This window comes from Amblyomma maculatum, chromosome 6 (assembly GCF_055883805.1).
Source record: "Amblyomma maculatum isolate TAMU_Amacu chromosome 6, ASM5588380v1, whole genome shotgun sequence".
Classification (NCBI taxonomy): Eukaryota; Metazoa; Arthropoda; class Arachnida; order Ixodida; family Ixodidae; genus Amblyomma; species Amblyomma maculatum.
Window position 1 is genome coordinate 108037303 of NC_139349.1, and position 25849 is coordinate 108063151.

A 25849-nucleotide genomic window follows, 5' to 3' on the forward strand; every position below is an offset into this window, starting at 1 on the left:
CACCAGTCCCAGCGCTGGGACAGCGGTTCGTCTGGCTTCGCCGCCGCCTCAGGCGATGGGAACATCTGACTTCTTCTGATCGAATCAGGCAAGTACCCCAAACAAATTTAGTATTAAAAAATACTAGCGACAAAATGTGATTTCTGTGCGAAATCTGAACTGCTAGGATTCCGCGGTTTAGCTGGGAGAAGCATTCTACAGCGCGCGTCTAATTGTGCAACACCCTTTACAAAAACAAAAATGTCAGGTAGAAGGTCATTTGCGAAACAAAACAACTTGCGGTATGGTGGCTCAACTACAATACTTTTTTTCGCTGTTTGAACGTTTTTTTGTTTTTTGTTTTTAATCTAGGTCCCAAATTGGGGATAAACGGGCTCCTGAAGTTGACAACACTGTCCGCGACGCGCGACGCGCTTTCCATAAAGAATTTGCGGTGCCGCGCTTCTGTTGGTTGTGCCTGTGCTGTGTTAGCGTCTCGTTTTTCAGAACGTTTTCTGTTTGCAGGCATTTTTGCTTAAACTCTAGCCAAAATGGCGTTCAAAGGAGGCCCAGGGCAGAAAGTTCAAAAGGTTATGGTGCAACCTATTGTATCCTTTTCTGGTTTGAATACAAAACGCATGTTTTGCGTTTGCCGGCTTTGCCCATTCCTATTTGCCTCTTCAGCCCCGTAAAATCTTGACGCGCGACGAAACGACCGTAGTTTCAATTTTACATTTCTTAAGAGCTCTTTTTGTATCACTTGATCTTAATAGCACCTGTTTTGTTCAATTATGTTGAGGTTGCATGTGCTCAAGGGTGCGCGTATAATTGTGCGCCGAGCAGTTTTTCTCTCCTTGACAGTTGTGTTCCAGAACCTGATCTTCAGATATCTGCAAAACGTAAGTATTATATTGAAACAGTTCATTTGAGGTCGTACATAATGTGTATAGACATGGCTCTGGCCGGAGCAAGTAGTTGCGCTCGCGCCACTAACTTGCTGAATTGTAGTAGAGACATTAATGCAGGAAGGAGGCATGACGGTGAGATGTTAACCGGAACAGCAATTTGAAATAGCATGCAATCAAATTGAAGAAACACTTCTGAAGATACTAAAGTAAAATGGACTTACACAAAGTTAAGGAAACTGTGTGAACTATAGGTTAGCTAAGGTGCGAGTCAGGCCGAAATGGAACAGGAGACAAAACCCCAAGATCTGGTGGGATGAGTAGGGAAAGAGGATGGTAAAAAAACTTCGGGAAGCCGCTAAGGGAACACAGATACGTTCTAAGCGTAGGGGAGAACCTGAAGCAGACATAGAAGATAACTTCATAAAATGTGAATTGATCAGTCAGTAAATTGAAAAAAAGAAAAAAGAAAAAAAATATCCCAATGGTTGTCAAAGGTGAGCAGAAAGAAAAGAAAAGCAGCTAAGAATTTCTGTAAACACCTGAACTGCAGTAATAAGTCTATCCTAGAACAGAGGTTTAGAATGACAGCTCGAGGTACTCGGCTAGAAAGGAATGGGGCAATGGAACATCTAGAAATAATGTTAGCACAGTGGCAGGCCCATATGGTCTTCTAATAATGTTAATAAAGAAATTGGAGCCACAATCTAACCTCTGAGGGGGTTTGTGAGCTGATGCTAATGGATGGTAAACCCCCAATAAATGGAGACTAAGTGGAAAGAGCAAAGCATATGGAAAGAGGGGATAAAACTGTTATAAATTATAAAACAACTACCCTTCCAAAACAGTGATGTCGGTGGCTTACAAGATGATGCAGGTTATAAAGGACAGACTGCAGGCATGGGGAGAGAATGAGGGTGTGTGGGGAGCTACAAAATCGATTCCGGAAACAATGGCGGGACAGTCTATTCTCATCGACGCAGTGTATTGAAATAAGCTGGCACAAATCCCTCTGGCTAGCTTTCCTGGATATCAAAGGAGCTTACGACAGTGTAGTTCAGGAAGACTTGGGGGCATTCTGGAGATGCATTACGTTTGGAAGATGGAGAGACCAATGTTTTGGAAAATATTTGTAAAGGCATCTGGTGCTTATGCAGAATAGGGGGGAAAAAGGGGGGGGGGGGGTAAGCACGGCTTGGACCTAGTGATAGAGCAAAAGCTATGAGTGCTGCAGCAATAGCCCCTTAACACTGCCTTTTCAATTTTTTTTTTTTTTTTTCATAGTCCTTTAAGTTAGGTTTTGGGGAAAGAAAGCCCGTTATACATTTAGGTAAACGCCACGGAATGGTTGCCATCTATACCTAATCAGACCAAGGGTCAAGGTCACATTTTAATATAATTTTTCTTGTAGATTATAGATTTCTTTATAAGAAAAAAAGCACAGTATTTGCCTTACTTCTCTTGGACACCTGATGCACGCTGTGAGGGAAGGGTGGGAGGTGGGAGTGAAAGCGGAAAGAGTGAAAGAGGTGCTGTAGTGGAGTACTGCGGAGTAATTTTGGCCGTTTAAGTTCAGTTTTGAAGAAAGGAAGGCTCAGTATACTTTTTGGTGGACACCATGAAACTGTGGGCACCTACACTTAATCAGGTCAAGATCAAGTTTTCATGTTTTTTTTCTTGAAGTTAGGTTTTGGGGAAAGGAAGGCTCAGTATACTCTTGGATGGACTCCACAGGATCGTGGACGCCCACACTTGATTAGGTCAAGGCCCCAAGGCCATGGCGACCTTGGCTTCACCTAGCTTAGTGAAGCTTTCACTTCAAAAGATATCGAAGCCTGCAGAAGTACTGTGGGGGCTTAGGCAATGATGTCCATGTCACTTTTGTAGTCCACGTTGTACCCTACGACGATTGGAGACCGAAGTAGAGAGGAGCGGACTTGGATTGAACCTTTCCTTTTTCAAGCAAAGAGAGTGGATTGAACAGCCAGGACTGATGTACGCAGATGATATAGTACTAATAGCTGACAGCAGGGAAGATTTACAGGTGTTGGTGGACGTCCGCAGTGCAGAGGTAGATGGTAGGTTTGAAATTTAGCAACAAAAAATTAGCAGTCATTATTTTTAATGATAACTAAGATGTCGAGCATAGGATACAGGAGGCCACGTTGGAGGTAGTGGATTAGTACAAGCATCTCAGGGTGTGGCTAAATAATGGAGCTGAGTATCTAGCATGAAAATATGAACTGACTAAACGTGACGGAATTTCAGTGGTCATGAAAAATAGGGCCCTCTGGAATCATAGTAGGTATGAAATGGTGTGGGTGATTTGGAAAGGGATGATGGTTCCTAGTTTGACTTTTGCTAGTGTAGTTCTATGTATGATATCAGAGGTTCAAGCACAGTTGGAAATGGGCAGCATTGAGTAGATAGGCTTGCTTGGGGAGCACATGGAAATACAGTCGTGCCTCGTTAATATGGACACTTTGGTTTCCGCCCAAAACTGTCCATAAAGCGAGTCATCCATATTAATTAGTCATGAATAAAAATGAAAAGGATTTTGTTGAGAAAAAAAATTGTAATTAATGACTGCTTTTGTAGATAACGGTGTGCACTGGATTTAAAATTTGAGAGAACACCGGCAATTATAAGTGCATTACCCTTCGAAAAATTCTTGTGCAGTCTGAAACGACTCGCGTACCATGACACGCATGATGGTGGACTTTGTGTTGGTCGAACTTTCGAGCACAAACTTCTCACTGGCCGATGAATCAGCGTGTGATTCTCTACTCACTGCCACTTCCAAAATGGCGGCGTCACTGAGCAAATTAGCCTCTAAGTAGCTGCTTGAGATTTTTCTGAGGCGAGGAAACAGCCGAGCTGTCGATACTAGTCCGTCACGGCTTGGATTGACTGAGATGGCTTTTGCCGCTTGTATTCACAGATTGCTTGCTTCGCGCCTATGTTCAACTCTGTTCTTTTGCGTTGAACTCCCGCCATGCCAAAATCCAGACTCATGTTGAGGGTTACAGGCTCCTGATGCTTTGCACTTTCTTACCTAGTTAGCCTTTCTGCCTTTCCGTTCTTCTGATTCTCTCTTTTTTGCCTTGTGCTTTTTCTGTAAGGAAGCGACAGAGTCAAGTTGGCAAGCTGCTATGCAGAAGGCTGTCAAACATCCCATCTTCTTGGCGCCGTTTCTATGTGTTCGTATAAAACAAACACTGCAAGCTGAAGTACAGTTTAGAACGATGGCTAGCCGACTACGAAGAGCTGAGACCTTGTCAAGACCGCATCGTTGACTTAAAGCGAAGCCGACATGCGGACCGCCTGAGGTGCAAAATGTGGCAGTTCGGCAGCACAACAGGGACGAAAACCAGGAGCATGAGAGGGAAGCACGTCCAGGATGGGACGCCCGGTCTCGGTTGCGTGCTCATACATCGCCTTTCTTTTGTCGCCTTACTTTGTGAGTGTCTTTACTCTCACCAAAAAGCGTTAACGGCTTCATGGAACACATACTGTGCTTTGGGAAAGAAAGCTTCAGTTCCCGCCGCCACTGTAGGCGTTTATCTTTCTTCCTGTCATTTCTTTCTCACGCTTTTACCGAGCTCTTTGTTCACGTTCAGCAGAATTTATTGCAACCACGTGTTGCTGTTTTACCGACTGCGGCGGCACTGCCGCTGCACCTAGAAATCTCCTTGTTCCCCCCATTCGGGGTCTTTCTTACGCCGACCCTTGGTTTGCCGTGTACGTTCCTCTCCGCTCTTGCGCCCCTTCCCCCCCCCCCCCCCCCCCTTCCTGAAACGGCGACACGGCCGCTTTGGTTCTTTCCAACACCACAGGACTCGTTTAGGCATCCAGCCGTATCTGCTGTCGCTTAGGTTCGCGGGCGGTGTGCCCTTCTTTAAGTTGCGTTCGGACTCCTCTGCTTTTTTTCAAGCACTGTCCATATTACCGAGACAAAAATATATGGGCCCAAGTGGGCCGTGTGCATTCTTCCCCTGTCCATTGTCCAGACAGTGAGGTTCCATATTAACGAGGCATAAATGCACTGAAAAAGTTTCGTCCCCAGAAAAATTGTCCATAATTCAAGTCGTCCATATTAACGGGGCACGATTGTACACGAAATCAGGGGTACATGGCGACCTGGGACGGTCTTTATTTGAGGGTAGGGAAGTTAGCAGCAAGATAGAATTTCAGCAATGATCAATAGAAATGAGGGAACACGAAATTTTGGAGCATTTTTCTTCGCGTTAATGATGCCTAAGACATTCTTGTATATGGATCACCACACGGTTTTTGCCTACGACCGCTAACTAATTTTTAACTGAATTTTCTTCTCACCAGTTTTGATTTCAGTTTCATCAGCCGAGAGATGGCTGTGACCGTGTGATGTCACAATCAAGTCTAGGTCACATGTGGAATTAAAAGCAGCGATATGACTCTTCACTTGTCCTGTTCTTAAGGCAGGCTGGCTTTAAAATTGTAGTGAATTCAGATGACACAGGAATAATTATATCGCACTTCTTTTTTCTTCTCGTCGTGAACGTGACCTAGACTTGACTTTGACGTCACAGCCATCGCTCCACTATTGAAACTGAAACTGAAACAGCTGAGGGAAAAGAAATTCGATTATAAATTATTCAGTGGTCATAGACGAATATCACGTAGTGATCCGTGTACAGTAATGGCTTATGCATCATTGCAAGGGATAAAACAGGAGCTCAAAAATGGGGTGTCTTTACTCCTTTAAGAGACGGCACATAAGAACATAAAGTAAAGTACATGAAGTAATCTGCGATTTGCTGATGACATTGCTTTGTTAAGTAACTTAGGGAATGAACAGCAAAGAATGATTGATGACTTAGACAGGAAAAGCAGAAAGGTATGCTTGAAAATCAATATGCAGAAGACTAAGGTAATGTACAACAGCCTCGGGAAGGAACAGCAGTTTACAATAGGTAGCGAAGCATTGGAAGTGGTTGGCAGATATTTCTACTTAGGAGTTAGGACCATGAAAGAGAAATAACTAGGGATTAAGATTGGAATGGAGCGCATTTGGCAAGTTCTCGCAGATTATGACTGGCAGCCAGTATCACTCAAGAGGACAGTATAGAACAGTTGCATCTTACTTGTACTCACCTATGGGGCTGAAACGTAGAGACTAACGAAGAGGGTTCTACTTAAGTTGAGGACAACACAGGGGGCTATGGAACGAAAAATGGTAGGGGTAAAATTAAGAGATAAGAAGCATGCAGAGTGGGTCAGAGAAATAACTCAAGTTACTGACATTCTAGTGGAAATCAAGAAGAAGAAATGGGCATGGACAGGACATGTAGTGTGAAGACAGGATAACTAATGGTTGCTCAAGGTAACAAATTGGATTCCAAGGTAAGGAAAGTGTAGCAGGGCACGACAGAAAGTTAGGTGGGTGGATGAGGTTAAGAAGTTCGCAGGGGTCAAGTGGATGCATCTAGCACAGGACCTGGTTATTTGGAGAAATATAGGAGAGGCCTTCGCCCTGTGGTGGGTATAGTCCGGCTGACGATGATGATGACATAAAAATAGTCTTTGCACATAGTTTAGTAGTCACTCTCCTAGCTGGGGCCTAAAAAGATTAATCGGTGCTACTGCCAATCTCTAACCCACTGTCCTCAACAGTGTGCTCTAGTTCGTAGCAGGAATTTGTATAGCGGCGGCATGTACTGATTGTGCTTTACGGAGCGTAAGGGTGGGCGGAGCTGGCATGGCGGAGGCAACTAGCCGCCAGAAATGGGCGTGCTGCTGGTTGAGGAAGGCCTGCTTTATTCCAAAATTTGTTTTTGCTTTCTGAAATTCTATTCTTTACTCGATTTTTACGATTTGATCCTGATGTCTCGTACAAGGCATGTATATCCGTCGAGAAATTTTTGTGCCATTTTCAGCTTTTACTGGATACCCCACAGGTTAAGCAGAGCAGAGGTAGTAAAGTTTTTAGTTTTGTCCCATCTCTTTCTAGACTAGTTTCTGGCGTTTATAATGCACATAACGGCCTTGCAGCTCTAACTTGATGTCTATGCAGTCTTTGTAGAGGCAGTTGTATGAAAGGCTTGCACATCATCGCCAACATAGTATTTTATATTGTAAAGCCTACAGCAGGGTCACCATATTATATATTATGCTCGGAATGCGAAAAGAAATATTGAGTTTTATGTCCTGCTTTCCACTGTTAGCAGAAGGCAACTGACAGGATGCTGCCAGTACCACTCCTTTGATATGTTTCCAATACCTTCTCTCTTTTATCATTTCTTTTGTGTCTTAGGTCCATTAGTAAAGTGTTGCTTGACTGTTTTCCTCTGCTTTTTAATATATTGGCGAGTATCCTTTCTGTAATGCACATGGGAGACCGGGTTTCAAATCCCAGCCAGTAGCAGCATTTTCTTTTGTTTTCGTTTTTCCAGTTCTGTTATTTAACTGATAAACACTGCATTTTTTTTTTTTTTTGTTGTTGATGGAGCGTCTAATAGAATTGCATTAAGTCTTCCACACTCACCTGATGTCTTGTAGACTCTCTGGAGTGTGTATCTTGTAGGGCATGTGAAGAGCGTGGCACAGATGTCATTACATTTTTGTCTTGTAGGAGGATAAAAAGTTGTTTTTTTTTTCTGTCATGCTAAATGTATTACTGGTACTGGTTTTCTTGCAGAGAGCACGGATCCAAGTTTGGCTGTATGAGAACGTTGCCCTGAGGATTGAAGGCCACATTATTGTGAGTGTGAAGCATTCGTTAACGTCGTGCAGACATGCTCCAAAGAGTGACTTACTCAAATGGTAATATTGTCCTCTAGAAATGCCCACCTCCCAGGCCTGATGCTGAGAAGCAGAAAAATGAGCCTAAACAAAAAGTTGTTCACTGGGCTATTGACAACAGCAGCACTTTGTAGGTAGCAGTTATGCACATGTATGGAAGGTAACATGTGCATGGTTCAGGTCTGCTTTGCAAAGTGAAGCACTGACATTGCACAGCACATGGGCACCTTTTGTGTTTCGCCTCCATCCCGGCTCGGTAGCAGAGGGCTCTAACCATTTAGCCAGTGCGGTGGGTCTAGGTTTAGCCCCAGCCACAGTTGCTTACACTTCTGTAGATATGTAGAGTAGAAGAATAAAAAATAATATATATATATATATATATATATATATATATATATATATATATATATATATATATATATATTATCAGACCCTTATGGAAGCACTTTAAGTAAATGCATTCTAAAACATTGTTTTTCTTTTTATTTTTCTTTGGCTTAGGAGTGATGGATTAAGTGTGCAGCTTGTTCTTGTTCTTGCTGAGAATTCTTTTTGCAATAATTTAACACATCTAGAGATTATAAGTTGGAAAGGGATAATTGTGGGTTTTGGGGTTTAGGCTCAAAAAACAAATCTTTTACTTCTGAGGTGTGTAGCAGGCTTATTAGATGTCCTAAGAGGGTCATTTTGTTGGTTGAAAAGGATCCTTGACTGCCTTTCGAATTCATATGTTATAAACAAGTGCACTGCATTGATCAGGCTTTAAACTAAAAAAAAAAAAAAAAGAAAAAGAATGGTGGGGGGTTAAGCATGGCTTGAACCTGGTTGTACGAGCGAAAGATCTGTTTGGCATGGTTTGTGTGGTGTAGCAAGGTTTTACAAGGCAGGACGGTTTTGGAGTAAGTGCATTTAACACATACCTTTTCATTCTGCGACTTTTAAAGATATTTTTGTTTAAGTTGGTGTTTGGAGAAAGGAAGGTACAGCATCCGTCTCACTTTTCAGTGGACATATACACATTAAATATTTCAAAGACATTCGAATCCGGCGAGGCGAAATCTAAAGTTCCACCACGATTAGTGGAGGTTGCACTCAAATAGTAGTCATACACAGCCTGAAATTGGATAAAAATTGGAAGGAATTAAACCATCCTCATGCCCTCTTGATGCAAATCCAATGACCTCATACACTTTGCTGACATTCGTATCTCAGTTGTTACTGGAGAGGTGAAAATATTTCATTACATTCGCCGACCGATTTTTCGGACCCTGAAGGGGCAGAGACAGCGTCTGGAAAATCAGGCAGTCTGAAAGAACGAATTCAGGCAAAGAAAAGTCACTTTATTTAGCGAGCGGCTTGAAAAAGTGGTCAATATGCCTCTGCGGGGCGCTACGTTGCCGTACAAGTAAGTCAGCTTGCACGTCGGCAAGGGTGACGTTCTTGCTGTAAACGCGGTGGCCTTGTGGTAGAGCATCCGCCTCGCATTCGGGAGGTACAGGGTTCGATCCCTGGTGCCGCCGGTTACCCACCGGTTTTTAAATGGGTACAAGCTTTCCCCCGGCCTGGTGCTCGGCTCTTCTGGGGTGAAATGCTTGGGAAAAGGGGTCTCGGCCCAAATAATTGCGCCGATGTGGCAGTGATTCGTTCCGCCATCGGACAACAATAAGTCCTCCTTGCGCGGCAACAGCCCATTATGTGGCCCTTTTTTTTTTGTTGTTCGAGACTAAGCCCCCGAAGGAGCACAGCAGGGTTAGCAGAGCCTCTTCCAAACGCACACCCCTGAAAGAGCCGGGCGCCGGGCCGGGGGACGCTTGTACCCAATTTTACCGGTGGGTGTCCGGCGGCGGGTTTCGAACTGACCACCTTCCACAGCCGATACGGGCGCCCAAACCACTAGAGCTCGGGTTAGTTCACTGCTAGTTGGCAGCACAGCCTCTGGCTCCTCACTGTCGGAGCCCGAGTCATCACTTTCAAGCACCTGGCGAACAATTTCGTCTTCGGTGAGGTCAGGGCAGAGCTTGATCTCACTGTCAACGTTAGCTAACTGCTCCAGCGTCACTTCCATGGGAACGGCTCTTGCAGCACGCAAGTGCTTGATGAGGTCAGCAGATGAAGACGGCTGATGTGATTCACTGGCGCTATCATCGGATGACGACGGCACTTCATCTCTGTTCGCGAAACCTGCGTGGCGGAAGCAATTCTGCAGTGTCTCCTCGTTCACTGCTTTCCATGCATCGGAAAGCATGTCGAGTGCAGACAACAAGTCGATGCTGTAGGTTTTGCCGCTGTCCATGCATAACACCAAGCAACTAAGCACGCGGGGCCGATAGAGGTGCTTGAGTGTCCGGTAGTTGACGCGGCGATGTAAACAGCACAACACACAACACGTGAATGGCGACCGCGGCGACTGACGACTGTGCATGACGACAGCACGGCAGAGCTGGCACTGGCGGGCATGTTTTTCCTTCCTCCATGCTGGCGGGACGGTGCAGCAAGCGGTGCCTGCTATCGAGGCTATACTGGGTATGCGAGGTTCCGATGGCATGATCAGCTGACGATATGACACGTGGGTTCGAGGTTGCAGAAAACCAAAGTGGCAGCGGCCAGAAAAGCAAAATGGCACCGACGTTGTTTGCGTTTTCGGTAGCTCTTGAGTTGCGAATCGAAAGAAGTCCGGAAAATCGAACAAGAAGGAAACGTTCGAAATTTCGGTCGGTGTTATACATTGACTCTATGGAGTGCGTGGCAGTGCCATGGCAAGGTCTGGATTATCAGGCAGGTCCGGAAAATTGGGTGTCCGAAATATCGGTCGGCGACTGTAGTACATTATTCCTTGCTTAGCAGGGAAGGGCACAGGTTCCTGTGGGACGTTTGCATAGTGCATCGATGCTTCTTTAAATAAACCGAAGCATTTGTTTTCATAGCAAAAACAGACCAGCCATTTAGATATTGTTTTTTTATGGTCTACGGCCCTGTATGGAAAATGTCCTGATTCGATCCTTCCAGTTTTTGCATGTTTGTAGGTCCAGTACTCTGCAAGAGGTGATGGTTCCACTAGCTGCGAGCTGCTGTAGTCCGCCGACCACAAATACTGATGATTGTGTTACACACGCACGATTCACAATGCCGTGGTGAATTTAAGACCGCAGATGAAAATTGAACATAGGAAAGCCATGCTGAAGTGCGTTTTTTTTTTTTTTAATACATGTTTCAGTAATTTGCCCCTGCATGGTTCTTGAGTTTCTCATTTCTCTAGTGGCATTGTGTCGCAGCACTGTGTGAATTGAGGACACATTAAATTTGCCTATTTTCAGGGCTTCGATGAATACATGAACCTGGTGCTGGATGACGCAGAAGAAATCTACACAAAGACAAAACAGCGGAAGCAAGTTGGTAAGCACTCTAGGAACTTTAGTTTGAGGTGTAATGAAATGATCAGAAGGAACACCTATGAGAAAATTGGTACTGTGGGGACACTTTTGTGGGACGGGAAGCAGCGCTTCCCGCCCTTTTCTTTATGACTCTGTCTTGTGCTGTGAGCAATCTTATTGAAATGACGTCAAGGATTACGATACTATAAAAGCTGTATCAAAGAAAACTAAAAGAAAAATGCAGGCATGATGAGTCGACAAGGTGAATATTTTAGCAAGTTACACTGGTTAGAAGAATGGAAAACATGCAGTCATCAAGAGTGTTTCATTGAATTAATTTTATATCAACTTTGCATCGTATGCGCACTTAAAACATAACTTCATTCTTGCAAAGAAAAAAATAATAAGCAAACCTTTATGTGAGCATTGCGTATTGGTAGTTACCACAAACCACATCTTAATATCCTGCATAAACTTGAGAAAATTAGAAAAAAAAATTTCCCAGTTTTACGATGAGTAATCCTTTAATGCACTCGTTTACTCCTAGGATAAAATTCACTAGTTAAAATTTTCTCTCTTGTTTCTTTTTTAAAAGGCACAAATGTTCTAAGCATGCTGTAGTATCCTAATATAATCTTTTAGCATTCTCCCCCTGAACAGGCATATTAAACCTTCCACTTGGCACATGATGGCTTTAGCTGCCTATGGTCATAAAACACAGCACAACACGTCGCAATTATATGCACCAATTATGCCCATCTTCATGTACCTCGCTTCACCTTGCACTGGTGATTTTTTTACTTGCACTGGGTACTTTAGTGCTGGTTGCTCCGTCATCAGGAATTTTTGCAAAATTGCAAAGAGAGATTCGCCACTTCACTTTGCACCAACAGTTGGTCTGTTGTGCCTGCATCAAGGTTATCGGGTTTACAGTCATGGCAGTGAGGTTAGAAATGTGGCTGATAATGTGCAAAGTGTACTTGTGAAGTGTCTGGAGCTGGAATCTTATGTTGTTGAATGCTGAAAAGGCGTTTTTATATCGGTGTAAGAAATTCAGTGTACACGTTAGCTTCATTTATCGTTCGCCTTGCAAGTTAAGCAAGTCAGTTTAGGCAAGCGTAAACTAACAGCTTGGTATGGTGGGTGTCAAAATTATTTGAGACTGACTTTAATGAGGTGAACGCCTCTGCTTAGCAGGCCAGTCCATTGCAAACATGTTGAGTATAGAGTGAACACGATAACTTGGCCAGAGTCCTTCGATGCCTACTACTCACAAAGCTTATCTGTAATGCTATGGGAGAGGTTGTGAGTTTCTAGCTGCGATGCTATTGTCTGATCGAATGCATTCTCGAGAATGTGGGTGCTGTTGCGACTGAGAGGGAAGCAAATTTGGGCAACGAAATTTGTGTCCTTAGGGCCATGTCAACCATTTTTCACATACAATGGAAACCACCTGTAACTCGCCCACTTATAGTGCGAAACTGGTTATACCGCGGTTTTTTGCCGACCACCGGTCTACCTCCCATAGAACTCAATGTAAATTTGTATCACTTATTTGCATTTATTTTGCAATTGCGGAAAGCGAAATACCGGTTTAGTGCGAATTTTGAAATCCACTCGGTGGCAGCATAGAACAGCAAGTGCACTTCCCTGCTTGGTACCGGTCTTCCCTGATTCATGATGTTTCATGACTTCATGAAAATTCCATGCACTTAGATGCATATATTGTCCAAAATTATTGGAGGCTGGCAATTCTGGCTCCGGCTTGACTCGTTTCAGTGTATAGCAGTGCCTGTAGTGACCAGCGTTGACCTTATATGAAAATCTGACAGCGAGCCTTATGCCCAACAGAAGCATTGAAGGACTGTTGCTTTGACCTGTGTAAGAATTGACTGTGAGCGGCCTGCATGGAAGTGCCCGTGGTCTGCTCAAATCCAGCAGCAAAGTGATGTGAATGTTACGAAACGTAAACTTTTTTCCTTGAAAGGGGTGCAGAATATAATGTTAAGTGTTTGTTCTCACTGCTGGCCCAGTGTGGAGAGTAAGCACTAATTTCAAAATCAAATATGCATGAGCTTGCCTAACTCTTTTGACCGGGGGTCTCATCCGAACTTTAAAAGCCTCAGCAATGTTGTGTAGTAGACAGTAGGTGATATTACCACAAAGTTTTGTTAATTTGGCCTTCGACGGACCAGAAATAAAGTGTTCAAATTGTCCCAAAGCTCGAATTGTTGAATCGCCCTAAAAATACAATTTTTCGCGGTTCTGTCAAGTGCTTTGATTTGTGCACACCATCGTAAATGTTGAGAAATTGCTCCGAGATCCTAAATGTCTCTGTGGCCCTTTTTAGAGTGCAACTCAGGAGTGGCACCTTTTCACAAACGGTCCTTTTGCTCTTTAAGGATGCTTTCCCACACAGATCTTGCAGTGCAGCATTCTCAAAAGGCTGTGGTTCAGCGTACTCAAAGAGCAGAGGAAGCACATAGATTCAAGAGAGAAAAAGATTCCTAGGCATTGAAACAGTGTGATACCATCCCAAAATAAAACTTAAGGGCCAGTGAGATGCAAAGCAGTGTTCGAAATGGCACGAGAAGCAAAACTGAAACCGCTGCCGGGTTATATTTTGGCAATGGGGTACTTCTGATCATCATCGTCTATCATAGAGCAGTGGACACCTCTGTTCCATGGAATTCTGGTTCTGGGAAGTCTATTTGGACAATCACAGGCTTTGTGGTGCATTGCCTTGACATAACCCCCCCCCCCCCCCCCTTTCCCCCCAGGTTCAAATAAACTCTTTCCTTACCATGGCAAAAATGACTTGTTTTTGATAGGTCTTAAAAAAGCTTTTCTGCTGCAAAATATATGGCAAGTTAAAAAGGCATAGAATTGGTAGCAATATATAATATCCTCTTAAAAAGTTTATTTGATGCAAAATTTCAACTTTGGAGTACAAATCTGCAAATGCAGAAAAAGTTAGACAGGAATAAAAAGTTTGAGTTTACAATACAGTAACTTGCAAAAAAATTACTAAAGTATTTTTGAGACATACAAAATGTTTAAGATGCCTTCTAAAACTTTCCATGAAATTTGAAAAGTTATACATTGATGCAGACCTGAAGGGACCTCAGGATTTTGTTTTAATTATCAGAAAGTTTGAATTCGGGGGGTCGAAAGTTCTTGCATATATGACTATGAGCAAGATTACAGTGCACATTATAATTAAGTATCCCCCGCAGGGGGCACTTTTTAAAGCAGGTGTTTGTGCATTTTGTGCGACACCACGGACCCCGAGCACCCACGTTTAGCCGTGCGTGGCATCGTCGTGTCTGGGGAAAAGGGGATCCTGGTGGTTGAGCCAATGCCGAGTGTTCGGACCTTTAAGGCCCCTCGGCGGAGGCAACACACCACTTTGGCCCACGCTTCCCATAGACGGCACCTCCGGCCTGACCCGACCGTGGGAAATCGGCAGTCGCCTTTTCCTGCCCTCCCCTCCATCTTTTGCTTTCCTGTCCTCTTGCTTACAACTTTCCTGTCTCCTCCTCTTTTCTTGTTTTTTTTTTTTCATTTTCCAGGCAGCAAGGGTTAACCTTGTGTGGCTAACCACCCTGTGTTACGCCATATTTGGTTATAGTCAGGGTGTAAGGCTGGCGTGGGCTGGACTTTCTCGGCAGCTCCTGTCCCGCCCCTTGTTGGGCTCGGTGGTGGGCGGCGCCACCCTGGCCGAACATCAACATTATTTTATGGCTTCTTTACTCTCACATGATCGATCCCGAAAAAGGGGTCGCACCGACGAAACCTCTACATTCTTCCTGAAAAACCCAAACAGGTTCCCACGATTTCATGTAGCACACAGTGACAACGCCGAGAAAACGGCTAGACAAATCTCACCTTTCATAGTGACCAAGACACTGACAGAAGTAATAGGTCAGGGTTACAACGTGAAGAAACTTCCGAACGGAGATCTTCTGTTGGAAATCTTCTATAATCATCAACATGAAAAACTGTCCACATTAAAGTCTTTTGGAGAAATCCCAGTGACCATCAGTGCACACCGTTCTCTGAACACTGTCTGCGGAGTTATCTCTGACGATGACCTCAGATCCCTAACCGAAGAGGAACTTCTAGAAGGCCTCAAAGACCAAAACGTAACAGATGTTTATAGAATAAAAATGAGACGTGATGACAAAGAGATTTCGACCAAGCACCTTGTCCTGACATTTGCACAAAGTACCCTCCCCGAATCAATCGAAATAGGCTATGTGAAACTTCAACTCAGGAAATATATTCCAAATCCTCGCCGCTGTTTCAAGTGCCAACGCTATGGTCACGGCTCCCAGACCTGCCGCGGCCAGCCGAGATGTGCAAAATGTGCTTCCCATGAACACGATTTCCTGAAATGTGAGGTTCAGACACATTTGTGTGCCAACTGTGAGGGTAGTCATCCTGCCTATTCACGCACATGCCCAATATGGAAACAGGAAAAGGAAATCATTACCATCAAGGTCAAAGAAAACATAACTTTCCGGGAAGCATGAAATCGTGTTCTGCCAAAAAAACCTGCCTATTCTGTTGTGGCACAACAGGGCACTGAGCCAGGTTTCACACAGTGAACCGGGAGCAGGGCCATCCGTGCCCTTGGTGGCTGCGGCCAGCGCTGCGCCACCACCAGAAAAACAGGCTGCGCAGACCCCCAGGTCAGCCGGTCTCAAGGCCTCTCACCACGCGGTGAGGGGAAATACAAACGCACCTGTGCGGTCCGCACGGGCGTCCAGCGTGTCAGAAGACGCGATGGACACAAGCCAAGGCAGTCCTGTGCCGTCAACGTCAGACGGACAGCGCAGCTCCTTGGATCGACAAAAACGAGAAAAGTCCCGAATCAGAGGGCCTGAAAACAAAACTTAGATTTCCCTACTCATTTAATACAAAATGGCTTTTTTACAATGGAACTGCAGAGGACTTTTAACTAATATGAATGACATAAAACACTTATTGGCCACTCACTCACCACTAGCCTTGTGTTTGCAAGAGACAAATTTAGGTCCCAAACATAAGAACATACTCAAAAACTATAGTCTTCCGTCGCGACCGAGAGCAAGCTCTCAGGCTCTCAGGTGGCGTTGCCGTCATAGTAAAAAATGGAGTAGCAGTTTGAGAACACAAACTTAAAACTAACTTTGAAGCTATAGCGTTAACCTTACAGGCTTTTAAAACTATAACTGTGTGCTGCATATACTTAGAGCCACACCTTAAATTTAGTAGTTATGAATTAGAAGATCTTTTAAAGCAGCTTCCAGAGCCATTTTTAATAGTAGGAGATTTTAATGCACATTCCATCCTTTGGGGCAGTAGAAAAACAGATACGAGAGGCGAAATCATCGAGGATTGTATACTATGTAATAATATTTGTCTCCTTAACACCGGGAAACCAACCTACTGTTCATCTAGTTCAGGAAAAATGAGCTGTATTGATTTATCCCTCAGCTCACCATCAATTTTTACAGATCTTAAATGGGACGTTTTAGATAATCCATACGGAAGTGATCACTTACCTATACTAATCAGCTTAACATCTTCACCACAAATCATCCCATCCAAGCTGCGACGCTGGAAACTACATTTAGCCGATTGGGCACTGTTCCGAGAGAAGGCCAGCCTAGAAAAAATTACTCCAGATAAATATAATATAGATGAACTAAATGATGCTTACACAAATTGTATCCTTACTGCAGCACATATAGCAATTCCTCAGTCCTCAGGAGTGGTGAAACAAAATCACAAAACCTGGTATTCAAAAGAATGTAAACAAGCAAAAAAAGAACAAAGCAAAGCATGGGGAATTTTTCGCAGATACCCACCACAGGAAAATTTCGTCAAGTTTAAAAAAGCAAGAGCAAAAGCCCGCTACATCCGCCGCCGCGCCGGAAAAGCCTCCTGGCAGAACTATGTAACTTCTATAAACAGCTCAACAACATCAAAACAAATGTGGGAACAGGTTAGAAAGCTAAATGGCAGCTACTCTTCATTTACCATTCCCCTTCTAACAGCCCCCGGAGTACAGACAACTATACAAGAACAGGCCGACATTTTAGGTGAATATTTTTCTGCAGTTTCCAGTTCATCACACTACACTCAAACATTCCTAAAACACAAAAACAGAGCAGAGAAACAAAAACTCCCTACAAGTAGTGGTACAAAAGAATCCTATAATACCTTAATTACACTACAAGAAATAAAAATGTCCTAACTGTTGGTAAACAAACTGCACCTGGTCCTGACCAAATTCACTACAAAATGCTCGCCCACTTATCCGAACCTGCCATAGAGGCACTATTAAAATTTTTTAACAAAATATGGGTCCTAGGAAAATTGCCAGAGGCGTGGAAAAAAGCTGTTGTGGTACCATTTTTAAAACCCGGAAAGGAGCCGACATCTCCTGGTAGTTATAGGCCCATTGCTCTCACCAGCTGTTTAGCAAAATCCTTTAAAAGTGTTTTAAACATCAGACTAACTTTTGTTTTAGAATCTCATCAACTTTTAAACATTCATCAGTGCGGTTTTAAAAAAGGATGCTCAACAACTGACCATCTCATGCGTCTTGAAAACACTATCAGAGAGGCTTTTATACACCGACAGCATTGCCTTGCCGTTTTCTTTGACCTTGAGAAAGCATATGATACAACTTGGAGGTATGGGATATTGCGCGACCTAGCAGATTTAGGCATATGTGGAAGAATGCTAAAGGTTTTAAGTGACTTTGTCACATCGGTCGTTTCAAGTACGTCTTGGGACCACTTTATCAAGAACCTTTCTGCAGGAGAATGGTGTTTCCCAAGGGTGCATTTTAAGCACCACACTTTTCGTTGTAAAAATGAATACGATTAGTAAAGTAATACCAAATTCCATAATGTATTCACTCTATGTGGACGACCTTCAAATAGCCTACACATCATGCAACATGTCCACATGTGAGAGACAGATCCAATTGACAATAAATAAGTTAACAAAATGGGCCAGTGAAAATGGGTTTAAATTTTCTCCGCAGAAGACAGTGGCAGTTATGTTCTCGCTCAAACGAGGCATACAGCCCAATCCTACCTTACACCTAAATGAAATCAAATTGCCCATAAACAATAACCATAAATCCTTGGGCATTACTTTTGACAAAAAACTCACTTTTCTCCCACACATACAAGCACTAAAGAAGAAAGCCTCCAAATCCCTAAACATCCTAAAAGTCCTTTCACGCAAACATTGGGGATCTGATAGGGCATGCCTTTTGCATATAATATCGCTCTGTTGTGCGCTCCTCCTTGGACTATGGAAGCATAGTTTATGGATCAGCTAGGCAATCATATTTAAAGAAATTAGATCCAGTGCATAACTTACGCCTCCGCCTTGCTTGTGGTGCATACAGAATGTCTCCTGTGCATAGCCTCTATGTTGAAACTAACGAGCCTTCACTGAAAGATAGACGAGCTTTACTTACATGCGCATATGTCTTCAGAATAAGGACACGGAAAAAACGCATCTGTTACCCGATTGTCACAACTTGCCCCTCCCGAACAATATTCTCAAATAAGCCTCAGACAACAAGACCATTGATAATGCGATTTGAAGACATTTGCCATGAGCTCCATATTCTGGACACCTTGCCTGATGTCGCTCAAGAAAATAGGCCCCTGGCCCCATGGTACAACTTTCCAACAGTCTGTGACCTCACTCTTACACAGTTCAAAAAGAGCGAAACTCCTACAGAACATATATTACAAGAATATCGCGCACTAAAAGAGAAATACAGAAAATGCACAGAGTTTTACACGGATGGATCAAAAACTGCCTCCTATATTGGCTGCGCTACAGAAAATGCACAGAGTTTTACACGGATGGATCAAAAACTGCCTCCTATATTGGCTGCGCTGTAGTGGATCGGAACTCCGAAATAATTATTCGACTTCCTCAATGTGCATCAGTATATGCAGCCGAGTGTTATGCTGTCCTGGTAGCTGTAGCAAAAATTGTGTACGAGGGCACTGAGAACAGTGTTATCTATACAGATTCACTGAGTGTACTCACAGCTCTAAACTCCAGAAATGCAGTCATGCCATTACTCGGTAACATAATACACGATGTAATAAAGATATCAACCCAAGGACATAACATAATATTCTGTTGGGTTCCAAGCCGCATGGGCATTGAAGGAAATGAGAGAGTGGACGTGCGTGCTGCTCAAGCAGGCAGGAAAGAAATAGAGAAAGTAAACATACCTTATAAGGATTGCATAAAGTTAATTAAACGAAAACAAAAGGATATATGGCAGTCTATATGGAATAACCAAGAAAGTAATAAATTGCACCTCGTAAAGCCTATAATAGAAGAATGGGAAACAAGCACTCATCAGGAACGCTTCATGGAGGTTACAGTATGCCGTCTGCGTATCGGGCACACACATCTCGCACATAACTTTTTACTAATGAAACAAGATAAGCCTACGTGTGGAGGATGCGGAGAAGTACTCACAGTCAACCACATCCTGATTACATGCCCAAAACTAGAGACACTACGGAGAAAGCATTTCACTATTTTTTATGATCGTGCCATCCCTTTCCATCCCAAATTACTTTTAGGAGAAAGAGCAATAATAAACTTAACATGTGTTTTTAGTTTTTTAAAAGAAGCAGACGTTCTGAATAAACTGTAAACTTTAACGAACCTTCTTCTCCTTTTCAAATAAGAACAGATTTTAACCTTGCTCTTGGCGCATGATAGCCTCAGTTGCTTATGCGCCAAAAAACCCCAATACAATACAATATAATTAAGTATCCACTTAAATCACATTTTAAGCATGATTACACAATAAAAGCAGAGCAGAGGTCAGAGATCCAGGACAAGTTTATTGGCCATCCATGGCTGACCAGACTATCTGAAGAAATCATGTACAGGTGATTGCTTCCTGTTTACATAGTTCTCTATTCCAGTAAAGTCAGCCAGTTCTTTTTCAGAATTGTGTGCTCCATTCAGAAATTTGCGGACCTCGGCACGATAGTGGAAGTCTTTGCTGCTGTCACAGAGGATTGTTCTTCTGGTTACCCTCTTCACTTTCACTGCTGTATTGTGCTGGCAGCACCTCAGCTACCAAGTCGCAGTGCCTTCCCTTCACATGCAGTGTTGTCAGTAGCTGCAAATTCATTGAGGTCAGCTGCTATGTTTTGTGCTTGAAGGTCAGAAAGCATAGGCTTGCACCATCGCTCTCCATTTGGAGGCAGTGTTCACCTTCATTTCGAATGCAATCAGGCAAAGTCTCACTGCTGTGGCCTCGGATGTGGATGGTTTTCTGGAAGCAGTTCTTGTATTGTTACTGACTGTCACGAACATAGATGGCCGGGCTATAGTAGTCGGTGGCTACCCGTGAAGGCCTCACGCCCGCGAAGGACGACAAGACGCGCAGAGCCGAGAACCCAGAAATGAATTGGTTGTTTATTTTCACGCATGCCACTTACTCAGCAGCCAGGCGTGGCCAGCACAATATAAAACTATCAGTGCTGCCTCTGGGCCAACTTCCAAGCCACCACTTTGAGATTTTCTTTCATGGCGAGGCGTCTGCATTTCTTTTGCAAGCACTGCTATATATATATACCTCGCAGCATTATCAGATGCGTCGCAGCGAACGGTGGAACGAGGGCGAGAAGGTGTGGTATGCGCAGTAGCGTCATACGAGGAAGCTGAGTGCATGCCGGTGCTCACTCGGTAAACACTCGCAGAGCACGCGGCGACGGCTGCGCCGACCACCTGCTCCTCTCCTAGTGACGTCACTCGGCGAGCGCACATGCACAGCTGTGGCTAAAAGTGATCACACGCACGCCAGACCCGGTATTGAATAGCCTAGTGAAGCTTTTCACTTCAAAATTCCAGCTCTGTAGAACATAAAAGTAAAATGTATGTCTGAACAACAAAATAGATGGCGCAGGTAGACTCTGTAATAGTGCCGGTGATGCTAAAATTGAACTTCAAATCCGTCAATCGCTGGTGAAATCATGGCCTAGTGGTTTGTTAAGAATAGAGGTAAATGGCGTGAGCCTGCCCATGTCAGAATTAATGAGTGTCTAGGTCATAAACTGACATGGACGTTGACTGGGACCACGTTGCCAGTTTGAATTTCTAAATTGGCGAGACTTCACTGCGTTGCTTGTTGGTAATTGTTGCACAATGCAAAATGGCTGTATTATACTGTTTATAGGCTGTTTATACCTTTTTAAGAAAGGTGCGCATTGATGTGAATCATTTTTTTTTTCTTTTATCTTCTAGGGCGGATCCTTCTGAAGGGAGAAAATATCACCCTAATTATGAGCACACAGAGCATGTAAAATTTCATAAGTTTGTGTTGTATTATGCATACATCTTTTTTTCAGCATTTGTTTTGTAAAATTGCAAAACTTGAATAAATGCCTGCCTCATCCTTTGTACGAGGTTCTGCAGCTTGTTTGAAAGCCAGTGACAAGGCTTCATTGTTCACCTGTCATCGCTTCTTCATTGAAAGCCCTTAATTTTTCTTTGTTGCTGTATTGCTGCTGCAACTGAGTGTATTTTTAATATATCTATGTTGAACTGTTGTCATTTGGTACTTTCTTTTCATCTCATTAGATTGGGGCTGGGTGCATTGTATACAGGCTTGTACAGGTGACCTTGGAGGTACAGTCGACGACCGATTTTTTGGACTCTCAACGGACCACGAAAATGTCCGAAAAATCTGGCCAAAAAAACAAATGTGCACCAAAAAAGCTCACTTTATTGCCTATTATTCACTTTGAGGCCGGAAAAAGTCATGAATGCTTTTCTGCACCACGTTCCGCTGCCGTGCTAACAGGTGCTGAATTTCGCTTGCATCAGCTCAGCTTGCGTCGGCTGCGCTGCCGCAGGTGAGTTATCGTCAACGCCGCTCTCAGACTCCAGAAGTACTTGGCATAATTTTGCACAGTTCCAACTCGTGGTCTATGTCTGTGAACTCTGAAAACGAGAAGGCCGATGGAAGTTCGACACCAGCAGTGCGAAGGTCGTGAATGAGCTGCTCACTGCCTGACAGCTGCTCGATGACACTCTCCTTGTCCAAGGCAGCCGACTCGTCATTCAGCACAAATCCCACGTGGCGGAAGCAATTGCACAGCGTTGTGGGTGCTACAGACTTCCACACATTGGCGAGCGTACTAAGTGCTCCAAGCAAATCGACAAAGTAGGTTTTCCCACTGTCGAGGCACACTACAACCACCAACCACTGGATCACAACACCGACTCCGTTGAATGCCTTCTCGCTGTCGTGTTGCACGCAAGAAAAAAACAAACAAACAAACCTATAAACTTTGGGAACAGCTTGAAGAACTGAAGCCAATTCGATTAAATGCGAGCCACAGTAGCGACAAAACGTAGTTCTCGCATCAGCACGACGGCTAGGCCTACTGGGTATGCTTGGTAACGTACGTGAAAAGCATGGCAAACACAGAGGAACAGGCAGTCGAAGCGATCACACTAAAAAGAAGAAAAAAAAACACTCCGGCGGCGAGGAGCGACGGAAGTGACTGTACTGAAAACGGAAGCTGCTAGAAAAATAATATAGCCTCGGTCCAGCGTCAGTTTAGCTGAGGAATGGCACGCAATGCCGGCACTGGTTTCGAGGCTATCAAAGGAAAAAGTAAACAAACAAGATGGCGGCGACACCACTCAAAATGTGGGGAGTTGGCCCGGGTGACGCTTGGAATGTCCGAAAAATCGAATAGCCGTTCTTAGAGTGTCCGAATTTTGAGCAGCATAATACATTGACTTTATATGGTATGTCCTGGGGCCGGGAAAAAGTCCGAATCATCAAGCATGTCCAAAAATTTGGGTGTCCGAAAAATCGGTCGTCGACTGTACACTAAAGACGGCTCTGTCGCAATTGTCGTGTCAGCAAAATCTAATAGTAGTACGACATTTCGTAACTTGGTTGTTGCTTGTCCGGCAGCAAAGGATACATTTATTGCCGAGATATTTCTATTCGTAGTTGAGTCCTCTTTTTTTTTTTTTTGTCCCCTGCCACTGTGATTCATAGCATTTTACCTAACCTACTTAGATTTGCAAAATGACTTAAACCATGACGTGAGCGCGGACTTCATGATTGCCGGTTTACTGCGAGTGGTTCGCTCTAGCAGAAGCTCAAGTTAAGCTATCGCTGGCCGGAGCCATTGCTTTGTTTGCACCAGCCATTGATCCCATTCCCGAGCTTGACAACGAAACTATCACGACAAACACCGGCCTGCCCTTCGGTGACCTCAGCACTCACAGAGTGCGTGATGCTTACTAAGCCGATGCAGCTCAGCGTAGCAGGATATCACGAATATGCGAACGCCGATGAGGCAACGGTGTCATCGGCAAGCGAAGCTGGCAGGTGTGACTGATGGCGTCACCTAGCCACTGTCACGAATGATGAGCAAAGACTGCTACATATGGGCGTTTTTAAATGGTAGCAAGGGGTGAACCATGCAGTTGAGAGCAAATTGCTGGGCTAATTGGTAATCCATTAAGTAAAAAATTAAGCGCAAAAATAAAACACAATGGACAACGTCTTATGTGTTCTTCTCTCCCCAAGCTGGCTCAAGCATCTCTCACCAAGCTGGCTCAAGCATCCAGGACAATTTTCTATGAACTTAGTTGAAACCTTGGAGGCACTTGCAAAAACTGACCGAGTCGTGGGTGGCATTTCAGACACAAGCATATCCCAATCAGGAGCAACACGAGATGGAACTGCAGAAGGTGTACAGTCCAATTTCCCAGAATGGGCAGTCGAGTTAAACTGAATTCCGAAGCGAAGAAAAATTGTGCATGATGTGTTTCCCGCCAGAGACGGCGGTGAAGCTGAGGACATTTGTCGCCAACTTATTTCAAGATTTGAACTCGGCCCCACCCAGTAGGCAGTCGCAGCTGTCTCCATGCACGTCACCGACACAACCATTCCTCACGTCCACGTGCTCCACGATTGCAGTTGGTCAAATGGATCCTGTCGATGCATTATGTTCCTTGGCCTCGTTAGAAGACCTAACCGCGTGTCACTTGGGCTTCAAACACAACACCCAAGGACTTCTTCCATCTCATCATACATCAATGCGCAACCAAGAGAGCTGCAATACTTTCAAGTGGGAGCAGCTGACAGGGGTAATGACTGCCGAAGTCAAATTATGGGACAACAACAAAGTGAGGGATACGCGTCCCCGCAGGAATTCTGGAAGTATTGTTCTCACAGCTTTCGGGTTCAAGTGTGTGCAACAATGGCCACAGAAGTGCACAGGTCAATCAAAACACTGAGCGAATATGCGCACGCACGAGTGAGAGCGGCAAAAGACAAAAAGAAACGCGGAAGAATCAATTTGCGACTGGCTCAGGCAGAACCCCGTATCACAGCTAAGCAACATTATCCGCACCTAAATGGATTTCCGATCCCGAAATGCGCTTCATCAGACTAGACAGGAAACACCTGTAACACGCCATTCAAGCGCTCACCGACGAAGTGTGCACGTGGACGACATTGGACTTTATCGAAATTTACCACAACACGAGTCCCCTCTTTGACGCACCAAATGCAGCGTCGCTGCTTACTACATGCCCGTACGCGAATCACACCCAAAAAAACTGCATGAAAATCATTTCTCCACCCAGTGCGGGTAAGAATTTCTTCAATTTTTAAAGCTGAGTGCTATGCTATTTATGTTGCCGTACAGAAAATATTGGATGCAAACATCAAAAACAGCATCATTTACACGTTCATTAAGTGTCATCTTTGCAATAAACTCCAAAAATGCTGTTGAACCATTCATAGGAAACATTATACGCAACATAGTAAATATCACAACACGAAAACATACTATACAATTCTGCTGGATACCCAGTCTTGTTGGGATAAGGGGTAATGAACGAGCAGATGTATACGCTGCACGGGCAAAATATGTGCAAATAAAACACAAATAACGTGCCTCACAGAGATTGTGTTAAATAGTATGCTGCAAACTGAGAACTAAGTGGCAGGCCACATGGGAAAATGAACTAAATAACAACCTTCAAAACGTAAAGCTCATATTGGAAGAATGGAAATCATGCCAACATCAGAAACGATTCATTGAGGTAATTTTATGTAATTTACGCATAGGTCACATGCACATCACCCATAATTTTCTGCTGACGAAAAAAGACAAACCTGTGTGTGAAGTATGTGGCGATGAGCTCACAGTTAATCATTTTAATTTCATGCTCACAACTCGAAGGACACAGGAATATTTTACTGTATTTTACAACGAACACATTTCATTTCACCCTGCATTGCTTTTAGGCGAACAAGCACTCGTCGATTTTTCTATTGTTTGCGCATTTCTGAAGAAAGCTAATGTTTTATATCAAATTTAAGTATCATAACCCTAGACATCTGATAGATCATCTAACCTTGTGTCTGGCGCATGATAGCCGCTGTTGCTTATGCGCCATAAAACCCCATATAATTAACTATCCTACGTCAGGCACTTGTCCAACGTTGTACATGGGGGGAGGGGTTAACGTTATGTTCCTGACTGCTGAGCTATTGCAGTCACTCTTACGGTCCAAAAACAGAGTAAATCTCAAATAAGCATACCCTGACGCGAGAGCATACCTTGCGACATTAGAGAAGCAGACAAAACTTTGAACGAAGCGGTGGCTCTTGACTTGATATTATATGCGCGTGTTAGTCGCACTTAATTTTTTTCGACTTATAAAGCACTTTTGCGGAACTATACGTTCAGTCTGGCCACGGCCAGCGCACGC

The 25849-nt window shown here is 43.9% G+C and overlaps 1 protein-coding gene and 1 pseudogene across 2 annotated transcripts; both read left to right on the forward strand.

Moving 5' to 3' along the window:
* On the forward strand, positions 1 to 21498 carry LOC146186534 (putative small nuclear ribonucleoprotein E). Of its 2 annotated transcripts, none has more exons than XM_084605707.1 (6): positions 1 to 88; positions 505 to 587; positions 852 to 878; positions 7564 to 7626; positions 10982 to 11060; positions 21341 to 21498. In XM_084605707.1, the coding sequence occupies exons 2-6, from the start codon at positions 531 to 533 to the stop codon at positions 21397 to 21399; spliced, it is 285 nt and encodes a 94-aa protein (XP_084461833.1). In that variant the 5' UTR covers positions 1 to 88; positions 505 to 530; the 3' UTR covers positions 21400 to 21498. The 2 variants fall into 2 exon arrangements, with proteins under 2 accessions (XP_084461833.1, XP_084461834.1); XM_084605708.1 differs by lacking the exon at positions 1 to 88 and adding an exon at positions 263 to 281.
* A 528-nt stretch (positions 21499 to 22026) lies between these two features.
* LOC146186535 (uncharacterized) lies at positions 22027 to 24464 on the forward strand (annotated as a pseudogene).
* The last annotated feature ends 1385 nt before the right edge of the window (positions 24465 to 25849 follow it).

Coding starts and splice junctions, on each gene's coding strand:
- LOC146186534 (XM_084605707.1), top strand. CDS start 531: ATGGCGTTCAAAGGAGGCCCAGGGCAGAAAGTTCAAAAGGTTATGGTG. Junction 588..851: donor AGGTTATGGTGCAACCTATT/GTATCCTTTTCT, acceptor GTTGTGTTCCAG/AACCTGATCTTCAGATATCT. Junction 11,061..21,340: donor AAAACAGCGGAAGCAAGTTG/GTAAGCACTCTA, acceptor TTTATCTTCTAG/GGCGGATCCTTCTGAAGGGA.